Genomic DNA, 18,532 nt, shown 5'->3' with positions numbered 1-18,532 from the left:
GCCGCTCCACAGCATGTGGGATCTTCCCGGACCCAGGCATGAATCCGTGTCCCCTGCATCAGCAGGCGGACTCTCAACCACTGCGCCACCAGGGAAGCCCTAGATATTAACTTTTTATCAGATAAGGTTTACAAATATTTTCTCCCATTTTTAGGTTGCCTTTTCATTTTGTTGGTGGTTTCTTTTGCTGTGCAGAAGCTTTTCATTTTAATGTAGTCTTACTTATTTATTACTGCTTTTGTTGCTTGTGCTTTTGGTGTCCAAAAAGTCATCACTAATTGTCAAGGGCCTTTTTCCCTATGTTTTCTTCTAGGAGTTTTGTGGTTTCAGGTTTTAGGTTTAAGTTTTTAATCCATTTTTGAGTTGATTTCTGTGTGTGATGTAAGACAAGGGTCCAATTTTATTCTTTTATTCTTTTGTATGTGGATATACAGTTTTCCCAGCATCAATTTATTGAAGAAACTATCATTTCTCTGTTGTATATTCTTGGCACCTTTGTCAAAGATTAGTTGACCATATATGTGTGGGTTATGTATGGGCTCATGATTCTGTTCCTTTGGCCTATGTGTCTGTTTTCTTTGCCAATACCATACTGTTTTGATTTTTATAGCTTTGCAACATAGTTTGAAATAAGGAAATGTGATGTTTCCAGCTTAGTTTTTCTTTAAGATTGCTTTGGCTATTTGGGGTCTTCTGTGGTTCCATGTGAATTTTAGAATTTTTTTTTCCCTATGTGAAAAATGCCACTGGAATTTTGATAGAGATTACATTGAATCTATAGATGTTTTTGTGTAGTATGGACATTTCAACAATATTAATTCTTCCAGTGCAAGAACAGAAGATGTCTTTTCATTTATTTGTGTTGTCAGTTTCTTTAATCAATGTCTTATAGTTTTCTGTGTATAAGACTTTTCACCTTGGTTACATTTATTCTTAAGTATTTTATTCTTTTTGATGCTATTATACATTGGATTTTCTTAATTTCTTTTTCGAATAGTTTATTGTTAGCATATAGAAATGCAGTTGATTTTTGTATGTTGATTTTGTATTCTGCAATTTTGCTGAGTTCATTTATTAGTTCTAACAGTTTTTTGGTGGAGTCTTTAGGGTTTCTATATGTAATATCTTGTCTTCTGCAAACAGACAATTTTACATCTTCCTTTCTGATTCGAATGCCTTTTATTTCTTTTTCTTGCCTAATTGCTCTGGTAGGACTTACAATATTATGTTGAATAGAATTGGTGGGAGTGTGTGCGTCCTTGTCTTTTTCCTGATCTTAGAGGAAAGCTTTTAGCTTTTTATCATTGAGTATATTAGCTATAAGCTTGTCATATATGGCCTTTATGGAACCATCCTTGCATCCCAGGGGTAAATCCCACTTGATTATGGTATAAGATCTTTTTAATGTGCTCTTGAAATCAGTTTGCTAGTATTTTGTTGAAGATTTTTGCATCTATATTCATCAGGGAAATTGGCCTATAATTTTCTTTTCTTATAGTGCCTCATGTAGCTTTGGTATAACGGTAATGTTGACCTTGTTAAATGGCCTCTTCAGTTTTTTGGAAGGGTTTGAGAAGGATTGGTGTTAATTATTCTTCAAATGTTTGGTAGAATTCACTGGTAAAGCCAACTGGTCCTGGGCTTTTATTTGTTGGGAAGTTTTGATTACCTTATCAATTAGTGTATTATGTTTCTCAGTTTTGTAAAAGAGTAAATATAGATAGTGATAACCCACACAAACTAAAGCTCTTGGGGAGGGGGAAGCTAGGGTGGTTATCCTCAGTATTTTCTTAAGTGTACAAAGGATTACTGAAACCAGAGAGTTTGAGAACCATTGCTTTATAGTATTCCATTGTATGATTATACTGCAGTATTTTTTTTAACTTTTTATTTTACATTGGAGTACAGTTGATTAACAATGTTGTGTTAGTTTCAGGTGTACAACAAAGTGATTCAGTTATAAGTATCTATTCTTTTTCACATTGTTCTCCCAATTAGGTTGTTACAGAATATTGAGCAGAGTTCCCTGTACTATACAGTAGGTCCTTGATGGCTATCCATTTAAAAAATATATACTACAGTTTATTTATGCATTCTATTATATGTTTGAGTTTGTTCTGCTTCGGAGCTTTTATGAATAGCTATGAATGTTCTTGTACATGTCTCTTAGTGTACATATAGATACATTTCTGTTGGGTATAAACATAGAGGTAGAATTGCTGGATCATTGAGTGTGCCTGTGTTTAGCTTTCCAAAGTAGTGGTACCATTTTATTTTACATTTGTATCAGCAGTTATGGGAATTCTGGTTGCTTTACATCCAAAGAAGTCATTTTTAATTATAGGAAGAAATTAGGGAACAGTTATTAAATTCATCATGTTTATTTATAAGGCATCGTATGGCAGCATAGCAGAAGGAGTAAGAGTATGTTCTTTCCCATTAGTTATAACTTGCTTTCAGTCTCATTTGTGCCTGATACTAGCTCTGAGACTTGAGCCAATTACTCAATCTAAGTTCGAGTTTCCTTATCAGTAAAATGGATTGATTATAGTAAATATCTCACAGGATTTGTTGTGAGGATTAAATGGGATACACTTCGCATTTGGCCCTGCCAAAAAGAAAAAATAGGCTCAGATGACTACAGTGAATGAAAGATAGAGGAAAGCACAAGAAAGTGCCCCCCTCCCCGCCCCCATCTCTTTTTCTGGCTGTTTGTCTGTATCCTTTATCACACTGGTAAACATAAGTGTTTCCCTGAGTTCTCTGCACTGTTTTAGCAAATAAATGCAAGGGGGAAGAGGTCATGGGAACCTTTGACTGGGACAGAAGTTGTGGGTAATCTGAGGACCTACTACTTGTGATTAGCATCTGAAGTGGAGGGCAGTCTCAGTTAAGGCTGAGCCCTTAACTTGTGGGATCTGATGCTATCTCCAGGTAGATAGTGTCAGGACTGAGTTAAATTGTAGGATACTCAGTTGGTGTCACAGAATTGCTTGCTTGGTGTGATTAAAACCCCCACACATCTGGTGTCAGAAGTGTTGTGAATGTGGTAATAATGTGAGAGCAACGGAGAAACACGGGAGGAAGACTAGTTTTTTCCTTCTCACTCTCCAAGGCTGCAAACATATAGTCAAATTCTGTGTTCATAAGTTACTTAGTTCCTTTCTGCCTTCTTTCTTTCAGTGTAGATATAGTATTTGTTTGAAATGTACTTAGTTCCTTTGTTTCACCTCCCCCCCATTCTGATTGATTTAAATCAATTTTTTGAATATGTATGACGTTAACATGTTTCAAAAGTCATAACTAGTGTCCACTGGTAGATGAATGGATAAAGGGGTGTGTGTGTGTGTGTGTGTATACATGTATACACACACAGTAGAATATTACTCAGCCATAAGCAAAGAGTGAAATCTTGCCATTTGTGATAATATGTGTGGCCCTGGAGGGTATTATGCTAAGTGAAGTAAGTCAGACAAAGACAAATACCGTATGATTTCACTTATATGTGGAATCTAAGAAAACAAAACAAATGAACAAACAGCAGAACAGTAACAGACTCATAGATACAGAGGACAAACTTGGTTGCCAGAGGGGAGGGAAGGGGGAGGTGGGAGGGATAAGTGAAATAGGTAAGGGAGATTAAGAAATAGAAACTTCCATTTACAAAATAAATGAGTCATAAAGATTAAATGTACAGAATGGGGAATATAGTCAATAATACTGTAATACCATTGTATGGTGACACATGCTAACTAGACTTAATGATGATCACTTCATAATGTATGGAAATGTAGAATCACGGTGTTGTGCACCTGGAACTAACAGAGTGCTGTAGGTCAGTTATACTTCAATTTTAAAAAGAAGTCGTAAGTATATAAAAAGTTATACTCAGAAGTGTTATTCTTTGCTTCCACTCCATCTTCTCCCCCTTTGTAGGTATCCAACTTCATTTTTCCCTAGTTTTATTCTCCCTTTGTTCCTTTTTGTAGCAAGTCAAGTACATGTATTTTATTTTCCTTGTTCCTTACACACAAAAAATTGCCATATGTGCTCTTTTCTACTTTTTTTTTTCACTTTATAATATCCCCTAGAAATCACTCCAAGTCAGTTCATAGATTTCTTCCTCATTCTTTTTATAGCTGTTTAATACTCCATCGTGGCTATGTACCACAGTTTATTCAACCAGTATTCTGTGCACAGCAGGATTTTTAAGGAGATGTTTATACACTCTTGAAAATGATTAAGAAATGGAACAAAACACAAATATAGTTTGTCTTTAATGCATTTTATATTTAATTAATTATACAGTCAAATAAACTATAAAAATTAAAATTCTGTAGTCAAGAAAACCAGGAGGTTTTTTTATTGTAAGCTCCAAGGATAATAGTCAACTGATGAAGTGTGAACTGCAGTTGGTTATATTCTTTTTTTTTTCCCCATTTACCAGTTTATTGCCATCCATTAGTTATAACTCTGAAAGAAGAAAGTGAGGACTGAATGACAGAAATATTCCAGATGAAGATCAATAATTTTTATTCAATTTAAAGTTTACCAAAACTAGGGATAGATAGCTTTGCACCTTCTAGTACCGTCACTAAGGAAAAATTAACTGACAGGCAGTGATAGTATAATAGCAACAGCAAAAGAACAAGGGTAATCCAGAACTGGATAAGTCTTTGAATGATCAAGGTTTATTTGTATTATAAGTTGGCATCTTTCTATAGGGATAGATGTTTATTTCTGAGATAACTTTGCATTTATCAGGTTTATAAATGTTTAATACTTGTTGAATTAAACAGTAATTTTGTGAGGTACTTCAGGATTCATGTAGACTTAATTCAGGAAAACTTAGAGTCCTGATTGACAAAAATAGGTGCAACACAATATCTGTAAGTAGATAGATAATTGCAGGTAAACAAAAAGAAGACAAAGTTATGAACACATTTTAAAATATATATATATATATTCTAGTTAATGGAAACTGAAAAAATTTTGTTTAGTGATGAGGAAATCTACATTGTAAACATTCCAAATTTAATACAGTATTTTGGTAAACAGTGGCAGTCAGTATTTTATCAAAATTTAATATTCAGGAGAAAATCAGTTTCTAAAATATTAAGGTATTTTAGAGTATTGTTAATGACATTTTTCATAAATTAGTTTTTGGAATTTATTCTGGCTGTTAAGTCTCGTGACAAGCCTTATGATCTTATTGTGGATATTTACACCTAGGTGAGCAGACCATCATGAGGTTTTTTGTTTGTTTACTGAGCCAGTTTTTTCCACTGTGTGACACTAGTAGAAACAGACTTGATTTCCCCTAATTCCTTTTAGGAAAATTCCAGACAAGCATGCTTAATTAGGGAAGTTCCTGTTCTGCCATCAAAATAGCACTAGATCAAAAATCAAGAGATCAGAGTTTTCAAGCCCACTCTGCCACTAAGAAGTTGTCAGCCGATTTAGGCCTCATTTTCTTGTTGGTAATGTGAGCAGATTTATTTGTATGTTCTTTCAAGTCCCTTTTCTAATATTTTTTGGTAGCTTGTACAGAACCATTTTGGCTTTGGTAGGAATTACGGTCATGAAGTATAAAGTATAATATTTTTTACATTAAGTAAGGTGTATGTATATGTGCAAAAGTGATGAGAAAGTAAAGAATTACTAAAATTTTAAGAACTTAGGATGGAAAACAGTTTATTTTTTTTTATTTTTTATTTTTTTTGCGGTATGCGGGCCTCTCACTGTTGTGGCCTCCCCCGCCGCGGAGCACAGGCTCCGGACGCGCAGGCCCAGCGGCCACGGCTCACGGGCCCAGCCGCTCCGCGGCACATGGGATCCTCCCAGACCGGGGCACGAACCCGTATCCCCTGCATCGGCAGGCGGACTCCCAACCACCGCGCCACCAGGGAGGCCCCTGGAAAACAGTTTATGATAGATATTTTATTTTCAGAATTATGCTGCATGTAATTTCTAGGACGACAGCCACGTACTCTTAAATGGAAGAAACTCCTGTGATCTAAGAGCAGAGAACAAGATAAACTTGAACCCTACCTTTTCATCTTGGACCTTAACTTGTAGTAATGGAAATGGATAACAAGCAAGATATTTACAAATCGTGGTATATGCTATGAAGAAGAAAAAGTAGTGTGATGGAAAGTAATTAGGGGAGGGGGGAAGAATATTGATCAATATGAGTATATTCAGGAACTGAGACATGAATGTTGAAAAGAAGCTAGTTAGACAAAGACCAGGCAGATAGAAGGAAGGTAAACCACTTTGAGGTAGAAAAAGATTGTTAAATGCCCAAGAAACAGAAAGAAGGGCAATGTAGGGGCAGGAGCCAATTGAGGGAATGAAAGAGTAGCTTGAGATGGATTTGGGGAACTAGGACAATCATTTAGGGCATTGACATTGGTAAGAAGTTGAGATTTTATTCCAAGTGCAATGAGGAAACTATTAAAGGGAAAATTACTTGGTGTAATAAACATTTTTGAAAGATCATTCTTGTCTGTGTGTGGAAAGGAATTAGAGGGAAGCAAGAATGGAAGCAGTCAGAGTCTAAACAATAATGCAGGAGAGAGATTATGGTAGTTTAGATAAGGGCAGTAGCATTCAGTGGAGATGGAAAAAGTGAAAGGCATTGGTATATATTTTGCAGAAAGGACTGACTGATGGGACTATATATGGGAGGTAAGGGGAATATTCTCAAATAATAAAGATTTTTAAAAATATTTAAAATTAGTCTGTTAAAACATAATATTTAACGCCAGTGTTCTACATGATAAATATTTTCTTGACAATTTTATCATTTTTATTTTACTTTGTTCTTTTTTTTGTTTGTTTTTAGGCTTATGCATCTGGATGTGACATTGTTATACTGGGAAGTGATTTTGAAAGACTGCAAATAATCCCAGGAGCTAAACATGGAAATATTCAAGTAGGATGTGTAGATTGTTCAATGCAACAAGGCAAGGTTTGTAATCTTGTGGTGATATGAGATTTGTTTTGAATATGGTTTTTGTAAATATAGTCTCTGAAGTATCTATTTCCTATTGAATTAGAGACTTGCTGTGTTTCTAAGACAATGAAGCTACAGATTTCTTTGGCTCTCTAAGATGCACTCTAGAGAACAAAATTCCTGACTCAGATGTATCTTAGAGATTGTCAGGAATTCTGTTCTCATATAATCTTGAAATATAGCATAGTTTTCTCCATGAATTGACAAACAAATATAATATTTATTACCTGTAGAATAGGTGTAAAGCTTACTTATTTAAAAATTGATTGGATTGAGGGAAAGGACTGACAATAAACTTCAGTCTATTTAGAAATAAACCCTGAAAAGAAATTATTGTTAGAGTCCTTTTTTGTCTGTAAACAGGTAGTTATCTCCTTGTAACTTCTAGATAAACTTTGTATAAAAATGAACATAAATTGTATAATTTTTAAAATAATTTACTCCCAAGTCTATAAGAAAAATGAAAAATTTAATTTGAACTTCTGTTTACACATGGAAAGTATAAAGTTACCTTGAAAGTAAAAAAGCAACAAAAACAAAAGAAACAGGGCATATGATTTAACATGAGGTTAAATAACGGTTCTATATAGTACCAGAGTTGGGAGAGTTATAACTTATAGGCAGTATAGCATATAGCTTAATATAGCACCATATAGGCATAGATGACCAGGCCTAGGTACAGTTGCAGCTAGACTAGGCTGAACTATGCAAATTTAATTTTTCTGCTAGATACTTAATTAATGTATATTGTTTGATGCTATGATTCTACCAGAACATTTTGTGTGAGAAATCAAAATGGGCCCAACCTTATTTTTTTTAATGTAGTCATTCCTAATAAGCCTGCCATTCTGAAAAGTTACTTCTTGGGACCTAGTTTAAAGATACTCGTAACAAAGGAGTTTCAGCTCTTGTAGTCTTTGCCTACTTTTTGGACTACTGTTCTTTTTGTTATTCCTATGTTCCTTCCTTTAAGTAGAGTTACAGGTATTTCATCTGTCTCTCTTTTGTTCATGCCTTTCATTCTCACTGTACTACAAAAGTGATTTTTATTATGGAATGCTAAAAATCATTTAGAGTTTTTTCCCTTTCTCTTCATGTTTGATCTCCTAGCTCTGTAGTTCTATAATCTTGATTGTATATAAAAACTTACTTATACCATTTAGATTCACATAGGGCTTGTTAATGTTGGAAATCTAATTTTAGTAATTTTCAATATGAGTTATCTTTTAATAAGCTATATTACATGAAATCCAGGTTAGAATGAAGAGGTCATTTGGTTTTATAATTATTCTAATAAAGGGTAAATTTCCTTTGTTTCACAGATAACAGTATACTCAAATGATTCCTTAAGGTATCAAGACGAAAATTTGTAGATTTTGGTACTTGGGATTTCTGTTTACCTTTTAGAAGGAAATGCTTCTTGATACCATAGGCATCAATATTTTATCATTACTGTTTTTTTATTTGTAGTACTGCCAGATTAATTTTCCTAAGAAAATTCATCTGCATTTGACTTGTTATTCATTTGCTTAAAACCATTCTTTGTTTCCCATGAACTTAGAAAAGTTCAAATTGTTCACCTTGGTTTGAGACCTTATTTAACCCACTCACACTTGCCTTTTTGGCCTCATGTCCATTATTTCTCTCTTCTACCTGGGCTGATGGTCAGTCACCTCCCAACATACTTTACCTCTTATAATATTTACACTTGTGGGGACTTCCCTGGTATTCCAGTGGTTAAGATTCCACACACCCAATGCAGGGGCCCCAGGTGCAATCCCTGGTCAGGGAACTAGATCCTGCACGTGGCAACGAAGATTTCACGTGCCGCAACTATGACCCAGAGCAGCCAAATAAATAAATATTAAAAAAAAAATTTACACTTGTGTTCATACTACGCCCTATTTCTAAAATTGAACACTCACTGCAGTTTGAAATCCTATCCACATTTAAAGGCGCAAACTAAATACTCCCAGGTGAAGTCACTGCAGGTGATTTCTACCTTCTAAGATCTCCTCAGAACACCTTAAAATATCCATTGAAAGTTTTTTTTTTCCATATGTATGTTACATCCTCATTTCTTACTCTGTCTTCACTAGATTATGTGCTCTTATTTTTATCCCTGATCATTCATTCTATCTATATATCTATCTGATTTCTGATGTTTTAATATTCTTCATTTATGACTCACTCAAGCTATAGTAGTAGCTACCTTATAAAACAGAGCCAGCAAGGATATGCTTCATTGATATAAGAGTAAATATTTGAAAGGTACTCAAATAAAATAGAATATTGAAAAAATATACTCCTTAGAGAGTTTACAAAGGAATAGATCTAAGTTTTATTTCTAAAAAGTTAAATATACACTGACAGAATTCTGAACTTTGAAGACAGATAACCTAAAAACTTGATTTTTAAGTCATGTCAAATTCTGTACTTGACAAGGAATACATCAATACATTTTCTTCTGTGAGGAAGGGAATTAACATTTACTATGCATCTTATATAGATAATTCTTTACCAGCTGCTTTACAAATGTTATTTCAACCCTCAAAACAATCCTATTAGGAAGATCATATTATACATACTGTAAATATAGATAGAAACTAAGGTTCAGAGAGCTTAACTTGCTGGTACACAGTGACAGCACTGGGATTGTGATCCAGATATGGTAGTCCCCAAAATTGACATTCTCAAGTATTGGTGAAAGAAATTTTGTGTTGGGTATTTTTTAAGTTATACTATTAATTTCTTTTGTTCTTTTGATTCATAAGTAAGTTAACATAACCGTAAGTTTTCTTTCTTTTTTTCTTTTTTAAAAGATTGCAGCATCCTATGGAAATGTTATATCTGTTTTTGAACCAGTTAGCCTACCGAAGCAAAAGAAAAATTTGGTCAGTAATTCATCTTTTTCTTTTAGAAATGAAAATGTGTTGTGTATTAAAAGATAGCATTTTTAAGAGTACAAAATTAGAGTGATCACGTAAATCAGTATAAATTATACACTGTAATTAAAGACATGTTAAATGCCACTTCCTTATTAAAGATGTATGTTTCATTGAAGTAGAATTAAACTAAATTGTGCTTATGAATTATCTTGAAATGCTTTTCTTTTTTTCCATCTATCATTTTTTTCTTTTATTAAGTATTTGAAGAGTTAACAACTTGAAACTTGTCAGTTACTTTATTGCTAGTGGCAAACATCATTGTCCAGTCATATGTGGCACTTGTTCTTTGTTTCTGTGATCTACTTTTATGTAGTTTTTCTGCTTTATATATTTTGTTCTTAAAGTGACATGTTTTAATTGCAAAGTCTTAACCTACCCCGTGAACTTACTTTCTTGCACTTACTATATCATGTAATAATTGTTAGCGGGTCAGTGAATGTTTTTTTTAATAAAGAAACTATATTCAGAAATAGTTCCTGAAAGTTGGTTAAAACTTTATAATTTATAAATATTGAGGTTATGTAGTAGATTTCTTGGGTGTTTAGATGCTCTTAAAGATAACAGACAGAACAGGCTATTTTATCCATCTCTACTGAAGGTTAAACGAGTGATTTGAACCATGTGGAAGAAGATCAGCATGGTGTGGTCTAAAGAGCATTGTAGTAGGAGTCATAGGACTGGCTTATTTCTTTGCTGCTCTGTAGCTTTTGAAACTAAGCAGGTCAACCTTAAGAGGCTCTTTGCTCAATTCCAAAATTGGTTAATGTTTGTTTATTTTTGATGTCAAAGACTGTGGAAATGTGTTAAATGTAAAGAATCAAACAGTGTGTCAACAATAGATTGACCTTATATATCTTTTAATAGCTTTCATTTCATTTTCGCTTAGCTCATTAGTATCTTACAAATTCCCTCTGACTTAGTTGGGCAGCTGTTATTTCTTTTTTATAAATAAGGCAGCAGAGACCCAAAAATAAGTGACTTGAGCAATGAAACAGCTATTGAGCCCCAGAACTAAGAGAGAAACTAGTTGTCTTGATTCCTGGGTGTGAGCATTCTTCTTCCCTACCTTGTGTTAATGAAAAATATTTTCTCTGGGTTAATTGATATCCATTTAAAAATTTCATGGAAGGAGAGTCCACAATTCTCTCCTCATTTCTATTTGTGTTTATATATTACCTAATGAATCCAATGTTAGAGGCTCTCACACCATTATGAGTTAGTAACTGATAGCACTAAAAACAAATTTTAAAGGTGGTTGCTCCATCCAAAACACTGTATTTCAAATAATACTCAATAAGTATTTGTTGAATGAAATAGCTGACTTTAAAAAAAATCAGTTTGTTATGTTAAAATGCCTTTATTGATAAGGGTAGAATTGAGAAGTTCAGGTTTTGCCCATTTTCTCTTGTACTAATTATAATTGTTTAATATAATAGTGTAAAAAATTCAATAAGAAGAGGCTTGTTTATTGGTAGGCAGCACTGACTTCACAGAGAGGGTGAAAAAAAAGCCTGATGAATAAAGGGAAAACTGGATCAAATGGAAAAATCATAAACTTGGAAGATGCACAAAATCTTGAATTCCAGGATATAGTCTCAGAGAATCCTTTGAGCCTCATAAAAAATATGATATTCTTTTATTTGTACATTCTGGAATATTCTTTTAAGATGGTGGTTCTTCACAAGAGGTACACTTCAGAATCACTAGTTGATACGTGTGTCCAGATCCTGCCCTGGGGAATTCTAAATGTGTAGGTGTGGGATTGTGCCTATGTACTTGTACATCTAGATCTAGAGGGAGTTCAGATGTGTGCTGTGATTGAGAGCCATTCCTGCAGGATAGTGTTTCATAAAAGCATATTCTGCAGGCCACCTGTATCAAAATCACCTGGAGATGTTGGTTTAAAGTACAGATTTCCTATGCCCAGTTCTGGACCTTTTGAATCTGAACCTTTGGGCATGGGTCTTGAGCATTTGAATTTTTAATAAACATCTTAGGCTGTTTTCATACTAAAGTATGGGAACGACTACATTAAGATAGTGTTTATGGATCTCAATGTATTAGAGGTTAGAGAAGTCAACTTAGTAGGCCACAACCTGAATTTAAAAGAAAATGAAATATAATAGAAAATGTTGAGTGCATGACATGTAGTAAGGGTGAACTTAGATTGCATTTATGTGTGTATGTGTGTGTGTGTTCTGGGTTATAGTGCAACATGTATTTCTTACTGGTTTTCAGGTTTTAAAAGTTTGAAAAATATTGCTTTAAGGAATGAAAAGCCCTTAAATTATGTAATGTAAGGGAAGTGTTAACATCTCTTATTCTGAATTTTCACACATACTATACGCACTCAGGTGAAGATGAAACTTTATAGAAGAGGAATCCTCAAATAGCAGACACAGACACATGTAAAATTAAACCTTTGTAACTATAATAATAATAAAGTAATAATTATAACTTTAAAAGTCTGAGGTTAATATATATGTTGTCCTAGTTGGCAGATACTTATTGGTTGTTTAAATATACTAAAGACAGACTTTTGGACTTGTAGGAATGGATGTTCTCTCACTGATCTCCTCCATCACATATTTCTTATTTTTCTTGACTAGCTGAACATTTTATTCTCTTTAAGTATGACTACATGGTCAATTATACCTAAAAAAAAATGAGTACATGTATTGTTAAAAATAATTAGTGTCAGTATATACATTTGACAGAAAAGATGCCAATAATTATTGACTAAATGACTTTTTAATTTTAGGAATTATATAGTCAGTGGCAGAAAAGTGGCCAATTTTTTCTGGACTCAATAGCACACAATATAACTTGGGATCCTGCAGGTAAGAATACAAGAAGAATTAACTGAAGTGAAATAACACTTGTCTAGGCTATTGCTTTTTTTTCTTACTTACATGTATTTCAGTTCTGCTTTGTGTAAAATGGTGGGGAACACAAAAGTAAGTAAAACAGGTTGTGCTATTTTAGAGCTTATACTGAAATAAGGAAAATATGCACCATAATAGTGTCCAGCTATTGTAGGAATACCTGTTGTTTTGGGAAGGAGACACTAATTCTTTGTGGGGAATCAAAGTTCCATTGAAGAGGAGCCTTTTGCCATGAGAGTCGACAGATTTTGACAATGAAGGTAGGGATAGGTTGAGGAAGGAAAAAAGTGAATTCTAAGAAGAGATAATGTGTATATGTATCAGTTATCTATTTCTGCATTAAAAAATCATCCTAAAGTCATTTTTACCAATTTACCAGAGTGAGCAAAGGAACAAAGAAAGAAAGCATAAGATATATTCTAGTAATGGTTAGTACTTCATTGAGGCTGGAGTGAGTCTGGTGATGAGATAAGAATACATCATATATGGAAAGCCTGTACAGTCATGTGAAGAATTAAAGAATTTTAATTTAATTCTTTTTAATTGTATAAAATGTATAGGTTTTTGAAGATGGCTAGTGACAGGCTAAGATTTATGGTTTTGCGAGATTTTTCTGGTAGCAGTAACTTAGAATGATCAGAGACAAGAGGAACAGGAAGATAAATACTGTATTATCTATAATTGCCTTTGGAAAGTATGCATTCGCAGTAGTCTGAATGAGAAATAAGAACTTGTTTCAGTGCCTTTATCATAGTAGGTGCTCAATTAATATGGAGTGACTAATGAAAGGAATACATGGATATGAAATGCATTTAGGTAGTCGAATTGACATTACTTGACAACTGGATTTCAGATTACTTTGAGAGTATCTTTGATCACAAGAAGAGTGATATGTAGGAGTTAGAGATAGTGGAACATAAGTTTTATTTGGATGTATGGAATTTGAGATGCTTGCCTATCCTATAGCAGTATTCATTAGATTGTTAGAAATTTGAATCTAAGTGTATGAGAGAAGTTATCTTTGGAACATAGAACTAGAAGTCATCAGTTAAGATAGGTAAGATAAATTTTAATATAGTAGATAAAATGGCTGAGAAAAAATGTTAATTTAGAATATGAAGTTCAGAACCTTGGGAAATTATTTTAGAAGGTAAAAGAGATTATCTTAGATTAAATAAAAATCACATAATGTTTTAAGATGTTTTTTCTCATGAGATTGATGCTTACTAGCTGGTAGCCTACAGGTATATTTTATGCATACAGTGAAAAGAGTGAAAATTTGACCTGGGTTCAAATTTGGCATGTAGTACAGCACTTTGAATATAACTCTAGTCTGGATAGGGTCGCTGATGTCCAGTTTATGCCTGTTTCCTCATAAGATTATTAGCAGTGTCACCTTTACTTTCACAAGTGTTCCTAGTTGGATGATAAATTATATGGTTACTCTATGATAGCACTACAATTTATTGTAATTATTTGTTTACCTTTTTTTTTATTAGGCAAGGGCTTAGATTCTATTTTATTCAGTATTTTATTTATCTTTAGGGGTCCATGATATATTAAGCTCTCAATAAATGTTTACATATATGACTACAAGTTTTGTGATCATGAGCAGATTACTTAACATACCAAGAATGGTTAACTCACTTTAAATTAAGGTAATATCTATTTCACAAGATAGTTTTTTAATGATCAGATATTGTAGTATATTTGAAAGTACTTGGTACTTTCTGTAAAAAAGTATTTATATAGGTACTTACCCATAAAAATATTGTTAGCAAGTGAACTGGCTACTTGACGTCTCATGAATAACTGTAATAAAAACATTTATTATTTGAATTGAGTGATATTTCTTTAGTAATGACATAGTAGTTGCCTGGAATTTTTGTACCTGCAGTCTGTAAGTACTAATTCTTCAGAAGGTAGTATTGATACTGTTATTGATATTGACAGTATTTTAGTTCTTCTAAAATCATCATTACAGAGTAGTATTAGAAGATAACTACTTATTTTCTTAACATATCTAGTAGTGACTTGCCAATATTTCATGACCATTATCTTTTAAATCATGATTTATTTAAAATTCACATAAAAGTTTATCATTTTTCTTTTTATAATCAAAAAGTTTAAAATTTAAGTGGTTTGGTTGAGAAATGGGTTATTACTGTAATATATATTGGGGAGCTATTATTACTTTTGTAAATGAACTTTGTAATTATTTATATAAACAGATTTAGAATATATTAAGTGAAATACAGTATTTTGGTTTTGATGAATATTTACTTATTAGTATATGCCAGGTATTGGGATATAAAGAATATTTTTCAGATGGTGCTAGTAAACTGACTATAGTGCCTTTGTGTTGTCTCCAAACCCACTATTGCATCTTGCTTAAATCATAAGACTTACTATTTTAGACTTAATGCTTTTTTTTCCTACTTTGATATCTATACTTCTGCCTTTCTGTTCAAATCAATGTATTATGCCATACCTTACCTACTTTTGTTTCATTCCATAACTGGGATGAATTATTTTGTATTCTATATTAATTTCTTAATTAAGGATTACTTCATGGGTTACCTTAGTTTCACCTTTAGTTTATGTTAAAGAAAAGAAAACTTGTCAAAACTGAACTCATAGATACAGAGAACAGATTGGTGGTTGTCAGAGGCAGTGGGCTGGAGTAGGGTGGGATGGGATTGGGGAGAGTAGATAAAATAGGTGAAGGTACAAACTTCCAGTTACGAAATAAATAAATCCTGGGATGTAATGTATGACATGGTGACTATGGTTAATAATTCTGTATTGTGTATTTGAAAGTTGCTAAGAGAAAGTAGATCTTAAAGTTCTCATCACAAGAAAAAAAATTGTAACCACGTGTGGTGATGAATGTTAAGGAGACTTATTGTGGTGGTCATTTCACATTGTATACAAATATTGAATCATTATGTTATAACCTGAAACTAATACAATGATACATGTCAGTTACATCTCAGTAAAAAAAAAAAGAAAACATGTATGTTGCTAAGCTAAACAATGGAATGATAACCATATTTAAATGGAACATCTCATTAGTATCAATACTTTCTGGGCTGTTTTTATCCGTCTATAGGACTTTCCACCTACTTGCTACTATTTATTGAGCTTCTGCTAAGTGCCTAGCCTGTGCTAGATATGTAATACATATTATAGCTAATTCTTACAACCGCTCTACACAAATTTCTAATTTTATAGGTGAGAAAATTGAGGCTCAGAGGTTGCCCAACTCGATCAAGTTCACATAGCTAATTGAGTAACTTATTTGGGATTTAGACACTAAGGATTTCTGATCTAAAGTCAGTGTTTTGCCACAGACTCACTTTTTAAATACAGTGATCTTTCCAGAGAGATAGAATGCCTTATTTATTGTCAGCTTTTTGGCCAAAATTGTACCCCCTTTATTTTCTTTGATAGCACAATCTTCTACTCAATTCCCCAAGTCATAAAGTTGTAATCTATCCTTGAAACCTCTTGTATCTCTCTGTTTTTTACTTGGTGTCATGCCATGAAAATTCTGTTCTTTTTTTTGAAATGGCTTTTAAATCCATGCTTATTACTTTAATATTTGATTCAGATCCTTATGATTTCCCATCTGTATTTATTATTGTCATTTAACCAGATTTCCCAGAGTCTTAAGTTTTTCTTCATCTTGCCTATCTCTAGAGTTATAAAGAATCGTAATTTACTCTTCTTTGTTTACTGGAGTTTTTTAAAGTATGATGAAAATTATGGATTATCTCTCTAGAAAAATACGCAAAGTATACCTATAACGTTCACATATATGTCATTGGAAGGAGGTTTATGGGCATCTTCACGTCCATCTGTTGACAGCCCCTCCCAGTTGAGACCCCTTGTTCTAAAATACAGATCCACTTATGTAAATTACACCCCCTAAATAAAACCTTTAACTTCCATCTACCTATAACAAACTCTGAACCCTTTATGAACCTCAAAAATGCTTCACAATATGATCCCTTTTTTCCAAACTTATTTCTTTTTCTAGGTCTACTACGTACCTTATCCCTTAACCATAATGAGATTATGAGGCATTCTCTGGAATATATTTGAACTTGCATGTTTTCATGCTTCTGTTCATAATATTTCTCTACTGGAATGTGAACCGATCATGAAAAAGGACAGTCTTTTATTTCTTATTGTATTGCCAGTACCTAGCACAGTGCCTGTTACAAAGAAGATGCTCATTAAATGTTTGTTGGATGAGAGATGATACGATCTGTTCCCTTTTTTGTCTAAGCTGCTTCAACAAAGTTAAAATATAGCTTTACTCCCCCATACCCCAAATCTCTTTTTGTTATTTGACTTTTTAAAAAAGTTGTATTATCTTTATAGTATTAAATAAAACTCTTGATCATGTACTTAACTCACTAATTAAATACCTAAATAATAATTGGTGAATGATATATATATTTTTAGGCAATCGTCTTTTAACTGGTTCTAGCTGTTTGCAACTGTGGTCCAGTGCTAACTTGGAGAAATCAGCTGAAGATGAAAATCCAGATAAAACAGATCTTAACTTTGGGGATTGGAGATGCATTTGGCATTGCAAGTAAGCAATTAATTAGGGGATTAAACCAATAAACCTGTTCCATGTGGTCTTATAAATGCATTTTAGTTGGTGTAAAACCATACTAACATAAAAAGTATTGATTTTGACATGCCTTTTCTTATATACAGAGGATTCACCATTTCCCATGTTCTGCAGACCCTTTTTTACTTTTTTTAAATTGTTGAATAAACAACTAGGAAGAAACATAGAAATGTGTTAGGCCTATATGAAGATAGTTAAATAAGAACTTGCTAAATTATACAAAAGGAGACAGAGACACCTGTCATGCTTCTGAATGGAAGTTTTCCTATTGTGAAGAAGTATATTTTTCCCAGACTAACCTGTATGTTGAACATCATCCTTATCAAAATCTCATTGGAATTTCTACTTTTGAGCATAGTTCAAAATTTTATTTAAAAGGACAAATATGGGAAAATCAGGAAAATCCTGAAAGAAGAAAAGAATGAAGATATACAGTATAGTAAAATGAATTCTAAAGCTACAACTGGTCAAGCAGTTTGTTGCTGATACAGGAACAGATAGATTAGGATCCAGGGTTAGACCCAATTATACATGGAGATTCAGTATATAAGGTGGAATTTTACATCAGTGGGGCAACTTGCTAGCTCTGGAGGAGAAAACGACGTTAGAATCTCTTTCATACTTGGCACCAAAATAAGTTTCAAAGGAAGAAGAAGCAATATCTATACAATGAAAAAATTGTAGAAGAAAATATCGGTGAATTGTCACAGTTTGATACTACCATATCCAGTATGATAGCCGCATTTCACTTGAACCCTTGAAATATGGCTAGACTTAATTGAGATGTCCTAAAAGTATAAAATGAACACTAGATTTCAAAAACTTTGCACAAAGAAAAAAATGTAAAACTCTTATTAAATTTTAATTGATTACACATTAAAATGATAATATTTTTGATATATTGGATTAAATAAAATATACTTAATTTCACCTGTTTCTTTTTACTTTTTTAAATGTCACTACTAGGAAATTAAAAATTACATATTGGGCTAACATTTATCATTTGTGTTCTATCACTGTTGGATGAGAAGTG

At 33.1% G+C, this 18,532-nt stretch overlaps 1 protein-coding gene across 5 annotated transcripts in view; it reads left to right on the top strand.

The window, feature by feature from the left end:
• DMXL1 (Dmx like 1) overlaps positions 1 to 18,532 on the top strand; it is a 136,628-nt gene that overhangs the window by 7,533 nt on the left and 110,563 nt on the right. For all 5 annotated transcript variants that reach the window (XM_082621188.1, XM_082621187.1, XM_082621186.1 and 2 more), the window contains exons 2-5: positions 6,848 to 6,973; positions 9,841 to 9,912; positions 12,728 to 12,806; positions 17,325 to 17,457. In XM_082621188.1, the coding sequence (XP_082477314.1) occupies positions 6,848 to 6,973; positions 9,841 to 9,912; positions 12,728 to 12,806; positions 17,325 to 17,457 (410 nt within the window). The remainder of the gene's footprint in view (positions 1 to 6,847; positions 6,974 to 9,840; positions 9,913 to 12,727; positions 12,807 to 17,324; positions 17,458 to 18,532) is intronic.

This window comes from Mesoplodon mirus (genome assembly GCF_964341445.2).
Source record: "Mesoplodon mirus genome assembly, chromosome: 5".
Classification (NCBI taxonomy): domain Eukaryota; kingdom Metazoa; phylum Chordata; class Mammalia; order Artiodactyla; family Ziphiidae; genus Mesoplodon; species Mesoplodon mirus.
Note: the sequence above shows the minus strand (reverse complement) of the source record. Positions and strands in the feature narration are given on the sequence as shown.